The sequence below is a fragment of the Lactuca serriola genome, chromosome 5, assembly GCF_051521515.1.
Source record: "Lactuca serriola cultivar US96UC23 chromosome 5, Lser_US96UC23_V15, whole genome shotgun sequence".
Lineage (NCBI taxonomy): Eukaryota > Viridiplantae > Streptophyta > Magnoliopsida > Asterales > Asteraceae > Lactuca > Lactuca serriola.
In genome coordinates, this window is record NC_136412.1 from 283,283,956 (window position 1) to 283,299,883 (window position 15,928).

The window sequence follows — 15,928 nt, forward strand, 5'->3', positions numbered from 1 at the left end:
CTTTACAATGTGTTGAAGTATTATGCATGTCCCGATAATCATTTGTCCGACTCTGTGCTAATTTTAGAGTAAACTATACGTTAAAGGATAGCAAACATGTATCGGTTGAGGAGAAGATGGCTATGTTTTTTATGATGATTGGTCATAACCAACTTTATGTGATTATCAAGCGGATATTTCAACACTCAAAGCAAACAATTCATAATTTTTTAATGAAGTGTTGGACAAAATGTTGCTTTTCGCACATGACATTATTGTACCAACTTCTTTTAATCTGAATCCAAACATTCCGGTACATAATAGGAGGCTACGATGGGTGTTCAAAGGAGCAGTTGGTGCACTTGATGACACTTTGATACATGTTGTTGTCCCTGCAAACAAACGAGATTTATATAGAAGTATGGGAAAAGGCGATTGTCACCAAAACGTAATGGCAATATGTGAGTTCAACATAATGTTTACGTTTCTTGTGGTCGGTTGGGAAGGGATAGCACACGATTCTAGAATATTATCAGAAGCATTAGCAAATCCACATGCACCATTCTCGTTACCACCATCAGGTAAGTTTATGGTTATTTAAATAGTTTTATCTTAGTTTGAAAAAGAAATGACTTTTATTTATTTATTTATTTAGTTTTTCCTTTTTACAGATAAATATTATCTTTGTGATGCCGCCTATGCAAACCTTCGAGGTTTTATGGCACCATACCGTAATGTGAGGTATTGACTTGGAGATTTTTTTTGAAGACGTGCATTAACGAATAAAGAAAAATTTAACCATGCACACACAAAACTTAGAAACGTCATTGAGCGTGTTTTTGGTGTCTTGAAAGCAGAATTTCCTATATTGAAGAGGATGACACCATTCTCGTTGGTTACACAACGAAACGTTACCCTTTCATGTTTCGTGCTTCATAATTTTAAAAGAAGAGAGGGACTGCGTGATGAGTATTTTGCATTATATGATGAACCAAATGTCTTGGCTCGGAATAACAATGCAGACGTTGATGATGATGAAGATGAGATTCCAACACATAGTACTGCAGCGGATCGTGAATATATGACCCAGTTACGGGAAGAAATTGTCGAACAATTGATGCAAAATATAGAATGAGAATTATTAAAGTTTGGTCGTATGAACTTTATAGTAAAATGTTATTGTAAGACTAATTTGGCAGTATGAAATTTATTTCAACGTTTTAAGACTACAATTATTAAATTTTATGTATTTAAAAACCATTTTCGGTTTATTAAATCAGTTTATTTTAATTTTTTAATGTCTACAGCAATCTGCAGATGTTAACAAAAACAAACACGCTTCTTATTACAATCTGCAGCCATTCCGTCCACCTCTTCTGCTGCAGAGGGTTGCAGAGGTGGTTCGCATAATTTATGAATTTTTGCTTCAGAAAAACAAACAGCACCTTACTTTCTATAGAGGACATCTCCTTAAGAAATCTTCTCATCCCAATACAGGATCATATAATATTATCTTACTAATGTGTTACAAACTTACATGCTTTCATTGTGCTACACTAGTCTTCCAGGTAACCTTATAACCAAGGATACAACTTTGTAAAAATCCTTCTATCTCATAACATAAACATTCCTCCATGTTATCCCCAACCTTTCCAATACGCTAGACTTGATCATTGACAAGTCGATGGATTATACTCTAACTAAGTCTCTAATCTCTCTTTTGACGAATACAATCCTTCGATCCATAAGTTTCGTACAGATGAAAACAATCTATGAGTTAAATTCACAACATCTCCACTCCATGACTCTGAGCATATAGGTAACAATGCCACCAACTGTTGAGTTTCAACCTTATTCATACAATTGTGTATCTCATAAAAATGTGTCACTCTATCTCGTATTCAAATAACTAAATTTCATGCACTCCAACATTATCACACACATTAACGTATGCAATCTACCTTCCGTATCACGGATACTATTATGGTCATGTCATGCCCCGTAGTATTTCGGACAATTCCCATCTGTCACTAAAATTATGTTAAGAAAGATTATAACAATCTACTTTCATACCGCATTGCAGTTATTCTTGCCACGCCACGTAGCCCCAAAGCACATTGATATTACCATTTGTTTCACATCAACAATTCTCGACTTCTGTGTCACAGTACATGGACTGCCGCACCCATGATTTTATTTTTAGTCTATACTTTCTAAATTCATAACATTAGTCTCTATGTTGTATTCATTCATAATTTCAACTAATGACCACAACAATCTCGGTGAGTCTACCTGAATCACCAACCCCTTATCATAATTCAAAACACTAACCAATTTTAGGGATAATTTCGACATTCTTTTATGATATTAACTTTCTAAACCGTTTTCTAATACCAACGTACAAGTATGGCATTGCAAACACCAAGTCTACCAGTACTTGTGATTTTCCATCAACGATCTTTAAACGCAAAATTAATGTCAACATTGGGCATGTGGGCTTTCTTCGTTATCCCTTGGGTCTATTTAGCTTACGAAACTACGTCGCTATTGTTATCACCCCAATCGAAATTACTAGACTCACGAGGTCACAACTCCGATCTTGTCTTCATTCCATCAAAACAAACATAATGATAATGTAATTATCGGGCCTATTTAGCTCACGATGTCACAATGCCGATCTTGCCATCACCCAAATAGAATTGTTGGGCTCACAGTGTCGTAGCACCGATCTTGCCATCACCTAAACAAGACTTACAATCATACAATTTATAGCAAATAAATTATATACATACCATAATATTCCCTAATTGTTTCCAACAATTGGACTAACTTATATTCACAACGTCTAGCCAATTCACATTCTCTTCCCACTCTCCAGTTTAAGATTAGGAATCTATTACCATACGCATAATTCACTTAAATCACGACTCTGATACCAACTTGTTTCGCCCATATTTTTAACATAAAGTACAACAAAAAATTTCCATTTATAAAACACAAATCATTACAAATCCGACGTGCATTCGTATCACAAATCACTACAAGTAGTTATCAAGAGGATCTTACAATAACCTTGTGTAAGAATCCAATCCAGGCGCTGCTAACTCCACTTCTTGCTACTAAGTTTACCTAAAACTGAAAGACACGCACACACACAACAAAAAGGTAAGCTAGAACAAACTTAGTGAGTAGCAAAATCAACATGGTATAAATTAATTTCACAACAGAATATATCATGACTTTCTCAAACATATAATCCTAATGTATATTTCAATCATTCAATACACCGTACGACATTACTGACACCAACTCTGTCATTTATAATTTATTTTGGACTTATAGTCAAGCAAGTTGTGACAACCTGAAATTTCTATCTTGTACAGCAAATTAATTCAATCAAAGTCAAACTCATTTTTGCTATCTTTTAGCATAGTTTAGAGTCTGTTTCAGTGTTCTAAGCCTAGTACATTCAAAGTTTGGGTTTAGGGATGAGTTACTTAAGTTTATCGTGTTACATTCGAGCCAAGAACTCCTTCAAGAGGAGTGTACGGCCGCACACATAAGTGTAGGTCGTACACTTAAGGTGGCCGTGAACTCATGCCCATATATAAGTCATTCCTTCTTTTTCCTTCACTTCTCAGACATCCAAGTCAAGAAAGTCAATTCTCTCTCAACTATCATCAAGCCTTTCATCTTGATCTTCAAATATGTAAGTGTTTCTTCTATTTTTTAGTTGATACATTGCTTTATCTAGTGAAGGTCCATGATTTCATCCATGAAATTATCTCTTTTGGATAGATCTTTGAATCTTCATCACTTTCACCAAGAGCAATTACTAGTTCTTGGGCCGTGAACTCTTAGGACCCTCGAAAGTGTGAGTATCTCTTCTACCTTCTAGTTAATCTTGAGAAACACTTTATTCCTAGCCTTGAATCATCATCTAATGCAAGAACTCCAAGAGTTTACGGCCATACACTCCTCTTATGGTCGTAAACCCTTGTTGGGTGCATGCCTTGGCCTCAAACTCATCTTATGTCCCAACATAGGATCATGAACACTTAATGGATGCTATATAGGGCCGTAAACACCCCCTTTGCATGTCTTCCATGAGTGTACGGTCGTACACTCGATGACCGTACACACCTTGGCCGTGAACACCCTAGTGTGGCCGTAAACCCCTTTGATGCAATCATATGTGATTGTAACTATCAAACTAGTGGATATCTTAGGTGGCGTTTGGTTCGCAGAATGTTTTTGATGGAATTGGAATTTCTTAAGGAATTGGAATCTATCAGGAAATTCAATCCAATTCTATATTCTGTTTGGTTGGCAGAAATGAAATTTGAATCCAATTTTATATTATGTTTGGTTGACAGAAAATGGAACTGAAATAATATAAAATAACAAGATTTTCTTTTTTTACTTTGTTTTATAACTTATATGTAAAATATATTATATAAATTATAAAATTAGTAAATGATGGTGATGGTGCCAATGATGTTGACGGTGGAAATAGTGGCGATGATGGCGACAGAGGTGATGGTGGGTAGTGACGGAGGTTATGAAGGTGGTGGTGGTAGTAATTGTGATGGTGATGGTGGTAGTCATGAGTAGTGGCGGAGATGATAGGCGGTGTAGTGATGGAGGTGGCAAGGGTGGTAGTAACAGTGGTAGTGATGAAGGTAGTGGCGAAGGTGTTGGTGTTGGTGGCTGAAGTGATGACGGTGGTGGTGGCAGTGATGGTATGTTCACGGTGGTGAGTGGCGGTGGAGGTGGAAGGTAGTATGGTGGTAGAGGTGGTGATGGTGGTGGAGGTGGAGAGTGATGGTGATAATGGTGGTGTTGGGTGGTTATGGCAGTAGTAGGTGGTGGTAGAGGTGGTGTGTAGCAGGTGGTAACGACGGTGATGTGTAGTGGTGGAGGAGGTCGTGGTGGTGGCAGAGGTGGTGATAAGGTTGTGGGTAGATTGTGGCAGTGGCCAGTGGTAGTGGATGTGACGGTGATAGTGGGTGGAGGGTGCTGGTAACGGAGGTACCGGTGGTGGTGGTGTGTAGCGGTGGTGGTGGGTGGTGGAGGAGGTGGAGGTAGTGATGGTCGCGGTGATAGAGAGGTTTCATATGTACCGTTAAAAGTAAAATGGGTAATATGGTAACATTCAACATTCTCATTTGAAAGGAATTTTAATTCCTTAAGTTTTGGGATGGAATTTATTTTCCCAAATTGGAAGGAAAATTTGACTCATTTAGGAATCCAATTCCTTTTGAAAGCTTGAACCAAACAAAGGAAAGTGATGGAATTAGATTCCAATTCCATCTAATTCCAATGGATTCTAACGAACCAAACGACACCTTATACTTCAAACTGTTTTATCAAGCAAACTATTTCAAAACATTTTTATAAGCTGACATCAATTCATCAATAACCATTCAAATGGTTAAAACTCTTTTATATGTTAAACTTTTTATTAAACTATTTTAAACTAATATATTGTCAAAATCATGTCTATATAGATATAGTTATATAAATAAGGTTGAAAGGGCTTAGGACTGATAACTCACTTTACTTCATGTTCCTTGTTTGGTTGTGGACTTAGGGTATCCGGTTGTTTTTCTGAGTGTCGTTTGAATCTTAGTTATATATTATGTATATGTGTATAAATATAAAAGTTCTTACATCAGTCCAGCACCTTTGGGTAGCAAAGGTGTACAGACATGCTCAGTCACTCAAAAAACATTACTAGTAAACTATAATATGTATAGTTTAGAGGATACTCACTATTTATACTGCAATGAAACAAAAAAATAGTCAGTTCAAACTTACTATAATGAGAAACAGAAAAAACATACTATGATGAGAAACAAAGTGAACATACTATGATGAGAAACAAAGTGAACATACTATAATGATAAAGAAAGAGAACATACACTACACTATACAAAAAGAACATACAATACACTAGAACAAAGAGAACACACTATACAAATACAAGAACACTATAACATTAATGTGAGACACTACTTCATGGCATGGCAATATACTTTTGTGTCACGTTTTGTAACCAGAGTCTCCTGGAGGGAGAGCGTGAATTTGTGTATAGATTTATACGAGATTGACCATCTTACACCTTGTTGCTAGCTACAGTGGGACCTGCAGGTCTACGTGTGACGAATGTCACACCATTTCGATGTCTTCGAATGTGACATCCCCATTTTTATGTCCAGAAAAGACCGATTTTTGTTTATGCTTTATTAAAATTAGAGTACCTCTTTTAATAAAAATGTTGCGGAATTTGTTCCCAGTAAAACATGATAAATACGTTATCAAGCATTTTCGAAGAAAATTATTTTTACTCATTTTAAAACATTTGGGATGTCATCGTCAATACAGAAACATAAGCATAAACAGAACTTACATTCATTATCACTAGTGATTTATATCTCCTTAATCTCTCAGTGTAATGTGACTTCATGTCAACACCTGTGATATAAATAGACTGAGTGGGTTAGGTTGGGAAACCTGGTGAGTACATAGGGATTTCACTTGTACTTGTAAGAAAATACTACCCAATATCCCTCATGTTATAAAATATGATCAAATAATAAGATAACTTATAGAGTAAAGAAAGACATGAGAGTAGAGAGAACTTTATTCCAATATTTGTGATGAAATCATCAAGTGCCTAATACATATGGCTCACTATTTATACTATCCAAATAAGATGAGAGATGAGCTATAATTTGAATGCACATTATGATGGTGTATTATTACATTCATAAAACACATTGAAATGGTTGTTACTAATGCTAAATAATGATGAGGAGTTATGGGAGAAATGGAGAATCCAATGGTCATTCACAAACTAATATTTCATAACACTCCCCCTTGAATGACGATTGTATCATGTCTCGTTAAAACCTTAATAGGTAAAACCTCATGGGAAAAACCATTTATTAAGGAAAAAGAGTACATGATTAATAATAGATATTTGGAACAATTGCCTCATTAAAAACCTTGCTAAGAAAACCCAGTGGGAAAAACATAGCTAAGGAAAAGAGTACAATATGTTTCCAACTCCCCCTGATCATCACATCACTTGATTTCCTTAAAGCGTCGCATTCCAATATTTCGTACCATGTTTTCAAATTTAGATGTAGGGAGCGCTTTAGTGAACAAATCTGTCAAGTTGTTAGTTGATTGAATTTTCTGGATGTTTGGTTCTGTCTCCTTTGATAAAACCTTCCTTGAATTGGGCTATACAAGCCACATTATCTTCATATAGTATGGTTGGAGCGTCCCTGTTAGAAGTTAGACCACAAATCTCACGAATGTGATGAGTTAAATTTCTTAACCAAATACATTCACGGCTTGCCTCATGAATTGCTATAATCTCTGCATGGTTAGAAGAAGAAGCAACTAAAGTTTGTTTAACAGAACGCCAAGAGATTGCGGTACCTCCACAAGTGAATAAATAACCTGTTTGGGATCGAGCTTTGTATGGATCAGACAAATATCCAGCATCTGCATAACCAATTAACTCCGCATTTGATGAATTTGAATAATATAAGCCCATATCCATTGTACCTCGAAGATATCGAAGAATGTGTTTGACTCCATTCCAATGTCTTCTTGTTGGGCAAGAACTATATCTTGCTAATAAATTTACAGCAAAAGATATATCAGGTCTCGTGTTATTAGCAAGATACATCAGTGCACCAATAGCACTAAGATATGGTACTTCGGGACCAAGAAGTTTTTCATGTTTTTCACAAGGCCGAAACTGGTCCTTTTTGGCATCTAAATGCCTTACTACCATCGGGGTACTCAATGGATGTGAGTTATCCATATAAAACTTTTTAAGCACCATTTCTAGATAACTAGATTGATGTACCAAAACTCCATTTTTGGTGTGCTCAATTTGAAGACCCAAACAAAATTTCGTTTTACCAAGATCTTTCATTTCGAATTTTTCTTTCAAACAAGAAGTGGCATTTTCCAATTCTCCAGGAGTTCTAATTATGTTCAAATCATCTACGTAAACAGCAATTATCACAAATTCTGATCTAGATCTTTTTATGAATAGACATGGGCTTAATGGATCATTTTTATAGCCCTCTTTTAAAAGAAATGTACTTAAACAATTGAACCACATACAACCAGATTGTTTCAATCCATACAAAGATTTATTTAATTTTACCGAATATACTTCACGAGAATTAGGAGTTTGTGCTTCTGGCACCTTAAACCCTTCTGGGATTTTCATATAAATATCATTCTCAAGTGAACCATATAAATAGGCGATAACTACATCCATCAGACGCATCTCCAATTTTTCATGCGTTGCCAGACTTATTAGATAACGGAATGTAATTGCATCAACCACAGGAGAGTATGTTTCTTCATAATCAATTCCAGGCCTTTGGGTAAAACCTTGTGCAACAAGTCTTGCTTTATATCTCACAACTTCATTCTTCTCGTTTCTTTTGCGCACAAATACCCATTTGTGTCCCACTGGTCTTACTCCGTTTGGTGTACGAACTACAGGTCCAAAAACTTTTCGTTGAGTAAGAGAATTAAGCTCTTTGTTTATTGCATCTTTCCATTTTGCCCAATCTTTTCTATTTCTACATTCATCTATAGATTTAGGTTCAACATCCTCATTTTCTTCCATAATCTCGCACGCAACATGATATGAAAAATTATCATCGACGTCTATCTTATTTCGGTTCCATCTTATTCCTGTCATGACATAATTTATTGAGATCTCTTCATTTTCATAATTTTCAGGTACCTCAGTTTCTTTTGTTATGTCATTGGGCTCTTCTGGAGCTTCATTAATCTTTTCAAAAGATTCTGTTTTCTCTTTTGGACCATCAGTTATATTTGCTCCCTTTCGTTTTCGAGGATTTTTATCTTTGGAACCGGTTGGTCTTCCACGCTTCAGGCGTGCCTTTGATTCATTTGTAGCTGTATTTTTTCCTTCTGGGATATCAATTCTAACCGGAGCATTTGCAACTGGTAAATGAGACTTTGTTACTCTCTTAGGGTCAGTAAATGCATCTGGCAATTGATTTGCTATATTTTGTAAATGAATTATCTTTTTCACTTCAAGTTCACATTGACTTGAACGAGGATCTAAAACTGAAAGTGATAATTCATTCCAAGAGATTTTATTCTCCAGCTTCTTTATTTCTCCCCCTAATGTTGGAAAAACTGATTCATCAAAATGACAATCGTCAAATCTAGCTGTAAATAAATCTCCAGTTGATGGTTCTAAATATTTTACTATAGATGGAGATTCGTATCCAACATAAATTCCCATTCTTCTTTGAGGACCCATTTTTGTGCGGTGAGGTGGAGAAATGGGTACATAAATTGCACATCCGAACGTCCTTAGATGGGAAATATTTGGTACATGGCCGCAAACTAGTTGAATAGGGGAGAACTTATGATAACTAGTTGGCCTGATGCGTATAAGTGATGCCGCATGTAAAATTGCATGTCCCCATGTTGATGTAGGAAGTTTAGAATGCATTAGTAATGGTCTTGCAATTAATTGAAGGCGTTTGATTAACGACTCAGCTAAACCATTTTGTGTATGAACATATGCAACAGGATGTTCAATAGTTATCCCAATCGACATGCAATAGTCATTAAAAGCTTGTGATGTAAATTCTCCAGCATTGTCAAGTCGAATTTTCTTAATTGGGTAATCGGGAAAATGTGCCCTTAGGCGGATTATTTGTGCTAGTAATCTTGCGAAAGCGAGATTACGGCTAGATAACAAGCACATGTGTGACCATCTAGTTGACGCGTCAATTAAGACCATAAAATATCTAAATGGTCCACATGGTGGATGAATTGGTCCACATATATCCCCTTGAATTCTTTCTAAAAAACTAGGACTTTCATACCCAACTTTATTCAATGATGGATGGGAAAGTAATTTTCCTTGAGAACATGCAACACAAGACAATTCATTAGCTTGAAAAATCTTCTGGTTTTTCAAGGAATGTCCACTTGAACTTTCAATTATTTTTCGCATCATAACTGATCCGGGATGGCCCAACCGGTCATGCCAAACTTTGTAGATGTTATCATACCTTTTATTTTCAATAGCATGAGATTCAATCATTCTAATATTTGTATAATACAATCCGGAGGACAATACGGGTAATTTTTCCAAAAGACTTTTCTTACCCGATATCATTTTTGTAATATTGAGTTACTCTTTATCACCATCATTGGTTGTTTCAACATGATATCCGTTGGACCGAATATCCTTAAAACTTAATAAATTTCTTGGTGATTTTGATGAAAATAATGCATCTTCAATTGTAATTATTGTCCCTTGTGGTAATATGATATTCGCTCTTCCGGAGCCTTCAATCATTTTTGCACTACCCGTTATTGTATTAACATTTGCTTCTCCAATTGATAAGTAAGCAAAATCGTTTTCATTATTAAAAATGCTATGTGTTGTTGCACTGTCTGCAAGACATATATCTTCCTCATTTCTTTTGCGAATATCCATATTTCTCTTCAAAATAAAAATATATAATAAAATAATAAGAAATAAGAAATATTCAACTTAGATAACTAAAGTCACATATTATTATTTTGAGAAGAATCATCGAGATCTCTTCTCATGAAACGACTATAACATAAAAAATCATAAACGACATTAAACAAAACTACATATTATTCTTGACCATGACAATGAATTTAAACAAACATAATGCAAAAATAAAACGATACTAGAAAACCAACAATTTCATGATATGGCATATCCATCTCCTTTTATGGGAAAAATTGGGTACTTCCATCACCATCCATAGCACCGTTTGTCCCTTCCGTGTAGGCAAGATAATCGGCGACATCCAAATGTCCCATTTCTAGTTGATCTTCGGAAAAATAATTTTGAACAAAATTTGTTTCCGCATTTTTTCCTTCTTTATACTTTAGAGAAGCTTGATAAAGATCAACAAAATGCTTTGGAGTGCGACATGTACGCGACCAATGACCGGTCATTCCACATCGGTGACAAACATTTTCAACTTTCTTTTTGCCTTGACCACTTTTATCATTAGGATGTGGGTTTTTGTTACTTTCCCACTTCTGGTGGTTACTTATATTATTATTATTGTTGGGACGATTATTATGACGGCCTCCACCACATCCACGACCTCGACCACGACCACGGCTACGGCCACGGTTAGACCCACGGCCGTTATAGTTAGATGATGTGGCATTCACTTCAGGGAATGGACTAGAACCGGTCGGACGTGATTGGTGATTTTTCATTAAGAGCTCATTATTTTGTTCAGCCACAAGAAGACATGAGATTAATTAACAATATTTTTTAAAACCTATCTCACGATATTGCTGCTGCAGGAGCATGTTAGTGGCATGAAAAGTAGAGAAGGTTTTCTCTAGCATGTCTTCATCAGTTATAGTCTCACCACATAGTTTTAGTTGGGAAGTAATTTTGAACATGGCTGAATTATACTCACTCACAGATTTAAAATCTTGTAGCCGAAGGTGTAACCAATCAAAACGAGCTCTAGGAAGTATCACCGTTTTTTGATGATCATACCTCTCTTTCAGATTATTCCAAAGATCAGCTGGATCTTTGACAGTGAGGTATTCAGCTTTTAATCCTTCATCGAGATGGTGGCGAAGGAAAATCATCGCCTTAGCCTTTTCTTGGATTGATGCTTCATTTAAAGGATTTACATCCTTTATGGTGTTTCCAAGCCCCATAGCATCAAGGTGGATTTCAGCATCAAGGATCCATGATAAATAATTTTTTCCACTAATGTCAAGAGCCATAAACTCAAGTTTGCTAAGGTTTTCCATAGTGAAAGTACTAATCAAAATAAAGAGTTGTATATTAGAGGATTGTTAGTTAAGAAGTATCATAATGAGAGAACCTAGAGAGAGAAAGAAAAGGTTGAAATGGTGTGGAAATGAAGGCTGCCTCGACTCCCTTTTATAGCCGCGAGGCCTCGGAGTACGCTGGGCATAAGGGTTCTGTCGTACAACACGTGGCGCGAGGCTGCTGGGGAGACGTGGCTACTTTCGAAACCGCACAAGGGTCAGAACGTTGTGCGTAACTCCTTCCGACGCGGGGCGTAATGCGAAGCGACGTGTCGTCATCCGAAACAGGTACCGAGGTCAGCGATGGAAGGTCCAGATTGAGCCACGTCAGCATTTCGCATCATCTTCGCAATTTCATACTCCGACTTCAAAAATTCGTAAGTTTCACATACGAGCTCTGTTTTTGACGTTATTCATATCTACACGTAGGCGGGAACGTACTCTACAACTTTTGTTTAGACTCTGTCGGCTAATTTTGACTTTATTTTAAATTTATATTTTTAACAGGCCGGGACATGATTGGTCTATTAAAAATCCATAATTCTTCATACGACGTCCGTTCTCGTATGTCTTTTTATCGTTACGCTACTATTATCAAGATCTTCGATTATCGTTTAGGTTGTGGCGGCTAAAAACGATCCGATCTAATATTCGATTTTCGGGTTGTACACTGCTATGCCGAAACTTCGAAAAATCATAACTTCCTCATACAAAGTCACATATGGGCGTTCTTTTTATGGATGCTCTTGGTTTAACATAATCTACGACTTTTGTTTAGATCGCTAAGGCTAAAAGTCGCTCTATCGTAAATTTACTATTTACGCTTCCCGGTATCGTGTCGGTTCCGTCGCGAAACTTCGACGGGTCATAACTTCTTCGTTATAACCCGGATTTTGGCGTTCTTTATATTCCTGGAATCCTTGTTACACATACTATAACTTGGTACATATTAATCCTTCTAAATAATCTTCCATCAAAAACTCGTTTTTTATGCTTATGTCTCTAAATTGACTAGCCCAGATCTACAAGCATTACAATTATCTCCCCCTTAGGATGATTACGTCCCATAATCATCAACGAAACAGGTTTGTATAATGACTCCATATGTTATCTTTTCATCCTAGGTAATAACCGTAACTCCTATGTTCCTTTGAATCAACTTCCTTAACTGCAGGCGGTGCTCGATTTTGCACCTGCTCCCTATCTCAAATTAGAGTCCAATATATGACCTTCAAGTCACAATCTCGATCCTTAATAGAGACTCCTTCTTCTTCTTAACAAACTATTTGATCTCCATAATAGGCCAATGGGTCATGTTCTTATGACCTCTCATCGTATGTTGCAACGCTTAGACTCAGGTCTCTTAGAGTCAAATTCCAGAATAGGCTATACCTTCCTTCATTTTCTAATGTGATGTAATCACAACTTAAAGTAGCATTTCTAGCTACAAGCTTCTTTAACAACTATCACAATGCTTCTACTGATCGCTTCGATTATCTTTTACATCAATCATATGGCTTAAGTCAGATGTTACATTGAACTTGGTTCTCTAAACCACGTAAAATACTCATCGTAATCGGGCTCAATTTGATATGACCACTAGTGTTGGAATAACAATCATCTTCTTAGTCATTACCGAAACGATGGTAACTGTTGGATATAGTGTTTAAGCCCATAACTATATTTGGTATGTACTTGACCCGACCCGGCATGGTCCATTTGGGTTGCACTTCACCCGAACAATTTATGGATAATATTTGAGAATAGTACAAGTTATGATTTATTAATATATTATAAGTTCTAATATATTAATATAAGATCATATTATTTAATTAGTAGTGATCTATAATTAATCTAGGATTAATTTAGTGATCAAAGATATTACTAATTAAATATGGGCTTCTATATTTATATAGTGTGGGCTTATGCTTATTTGGAATGGGCTAGGCTTGCATGGAGAAGTCCATGGATACTCCATGGAGCTTTAACCCATGGATCTCATGGAAATGAAGAGACATGGGTATTAGGGTTTACATGGATGTAACCCTAATCCACCACACTATATAAAGGAGGTCTTGGCTCTTGAAATCAATACTGGTTCACACATGTTGAGGTGAGGGCCGATTTCAAGAGAAGTGGTGACTATTCTCTCAAAGTTCCAAGTTTGTGGTGATTTGTGACTTTCATTTGAGGCATCCACACTATTGGTGCTAGGCTCTAAAACTCCAAGCAATTAACTACAACTACAAGGCAAGTGTTTCTACTAGCTTTATTTGATTCAAGTTCCCCATGCCATGCTAGTTAGGATATAAGCCTTGGAAAAATAATTATTTGCATGTATCTTAGACAAACATAGATCCAAGGTTTATTAGGGTTGCATGTACACTTAGGAAGTGTTAGAATGCTCAAAACCCAACAGTGGTATCAGAGCCTAGGCTTGTTTGTTTGATACTTGTTGCAATATGCTTGAAAAAGTCAAAAAATTTGCTGTCTGACTGCTGAACTCGCCGAGTCCATGGGGGGACTCGCCGAGTTCACTTGTATCTTCAACCTACTCGCCGAGTAGGTTCATGCACTCGGCGAGTAGGGTCGACAGAGTGCGGATTTTCGACTTTAGTTGCTGGAAATGGATTAGAAACATTACCCTAAACTGTTTTGGTACTTGAAAACTTGTTTTAGAAGGTGTAATGTCCTTTCTAACTCATTTACAACAACTAGTTATCAAAATTACAAAGATTAAGTGTGATTTTGATATATGAAAGTGTTCATGTTCATGATCTTGTTCTTATGATGTTTAGATGATCATAGGAATTATCTGTAACCTATGTGGTAGATTAATTCTTGATCATAATGTGATTTAATGGAGTCCATAACTTGTCCTCAAGTTATGGAAAACCAAAAGTCTCTTGGATTGAAAACCATTAAAAGAACACAAGAGTTAGAAAAGTGAAGAGTCTTCATTTTATTACTCTATTAAACTCATAAGTTACAAGATATGAAAAGTTTTGGAAGTTTACAAAACTTGCCCTCAAGTTTTGGAACAAGTAAAGTCAAGTTAAAACTTTAGTTCCAACCCTTAGAATTTTAAAAGTTAAAATTCAACCCTTATACTTATATTATTATGATTTAATAAATATATATATATATATATATATATATGTATGTATGTATAAGAACAAAGTCGTCTTACCGCTAGTACGCCTCATTCACGAAGCCGGTCTATAAGGTGGGTATAAGGTTGTTGCCTATAAAATGGTGACTTAATGGGTGTCCACTCTCACCCACCGCTTGCTTGACTGGTGGAGGGTCGTTAGCCGAACGGGTAAGACAAGGACTTATGAATTCTCATTAAAAGTATGATGAATATTATAAAGTAACTAAATGTTTTATTAAATTCCCAATCTTAGTTACTTTAGGAAAAATGTGAATAAGGTGCTAATCCATGAAATTACACTTTACACTTTGTTTAAGTCGTTGGTGGAGCGTGTGTGGTTAACCGGCACACTAACTTGGACTTAACAAGGTAGGTAAAGGGTGACTTAGGGTTTATTATAGTATCGATGGAGCGTGCGTGGTTTACCGGCACATCGATTGAGTGATAAAACTTAAGGGTACCAAGTGATTTGCATGGTTACTTCACACCTCGTTTTGTGATCCTCGGCATCCCAGTCACAAAACTTGGAGGGCACACTCGAGATTGAAACATGCCTTTGAAAAGTTCATTGAATCTCAAAGAATCTAGGAATTTCTAAGAACCAATCAAAAACCTAATATTTTTAATGTTTCGGTTTTCGTGGTGGAAATTGGTGAATCGTCATTCACCTACCTTTCAAATATGGTATAGCTTAGATTACGGCATACCTCTTCTAAGTTATATTATATTGTGATTGGATCCTAGCCTTAATATTACATTTGAGTGTTTTATTAAGGACTCTCTTATATCTAAACTAATCTTGTTCTCTTTTTTTCAGATGTCTTCAAACAATGCTGCTTCTGGCTCTAATCCTAATGGCTCCTTTACCCTTATGAACTTGTGTGGGAAAGTCACCTTTGATGGATCCAACTTCAATGA

General features: G+C 36.3%; 3 protein-coding genes across 3 annotated transcripts; 1 reads left to right on the plus strand and 2 right to left on the minus strand.

Annotated features, from left to right (window-relative positions):
* The first annotated feature begins 229 nt into the window (after nt 1–229).
* LOC145050563 (uncharacterized) lies at nt 230–1,114 on the plus strand. Its single transcript, XM_078998789.1, has 3 exons — nt 230–560; nt 651–720; nt 799–1,114. The coding sequence occupies exons 1-3, from the start codon at nt 230–232 to the stop codon at nt 1,112–1,114; spliced, it is 717 nt and encodes a 238-aa protein (XP_078854915.1).
* A 9,662-nt stretch (nt 1,115–10,776) lies between these two features.
* On the minus strand, nt 10,777–11,280 carry LOC145050564 (uncharacterized). Its single transcript, XM_078998790.1, has one exon. The coding sequence runs from the start codon at nt 11,278–11,280 to the stop codon at nt 10,777–10,779; it is 504 nt and encodes a 167-aa protein (XP_078854916.1).
* A 45-nt stretch (nt 11,281–11,325) lies between these two features.
* Nucleotides 11,326–11,835, minus strand: LOC145050565 (uncharacterized). Its single transcript, XM_078998791.1, has one exon. The coding sequence runs from the start codon at nt 11,833–11,835 to the stop codon at nt 11,326–11,328; it is 510 nt and encodes a 169-aa protein (XP_078854917.1).
* Between the last annotated feature and the right edge of the window lie 4,093 nt (nt 11,836–15,928).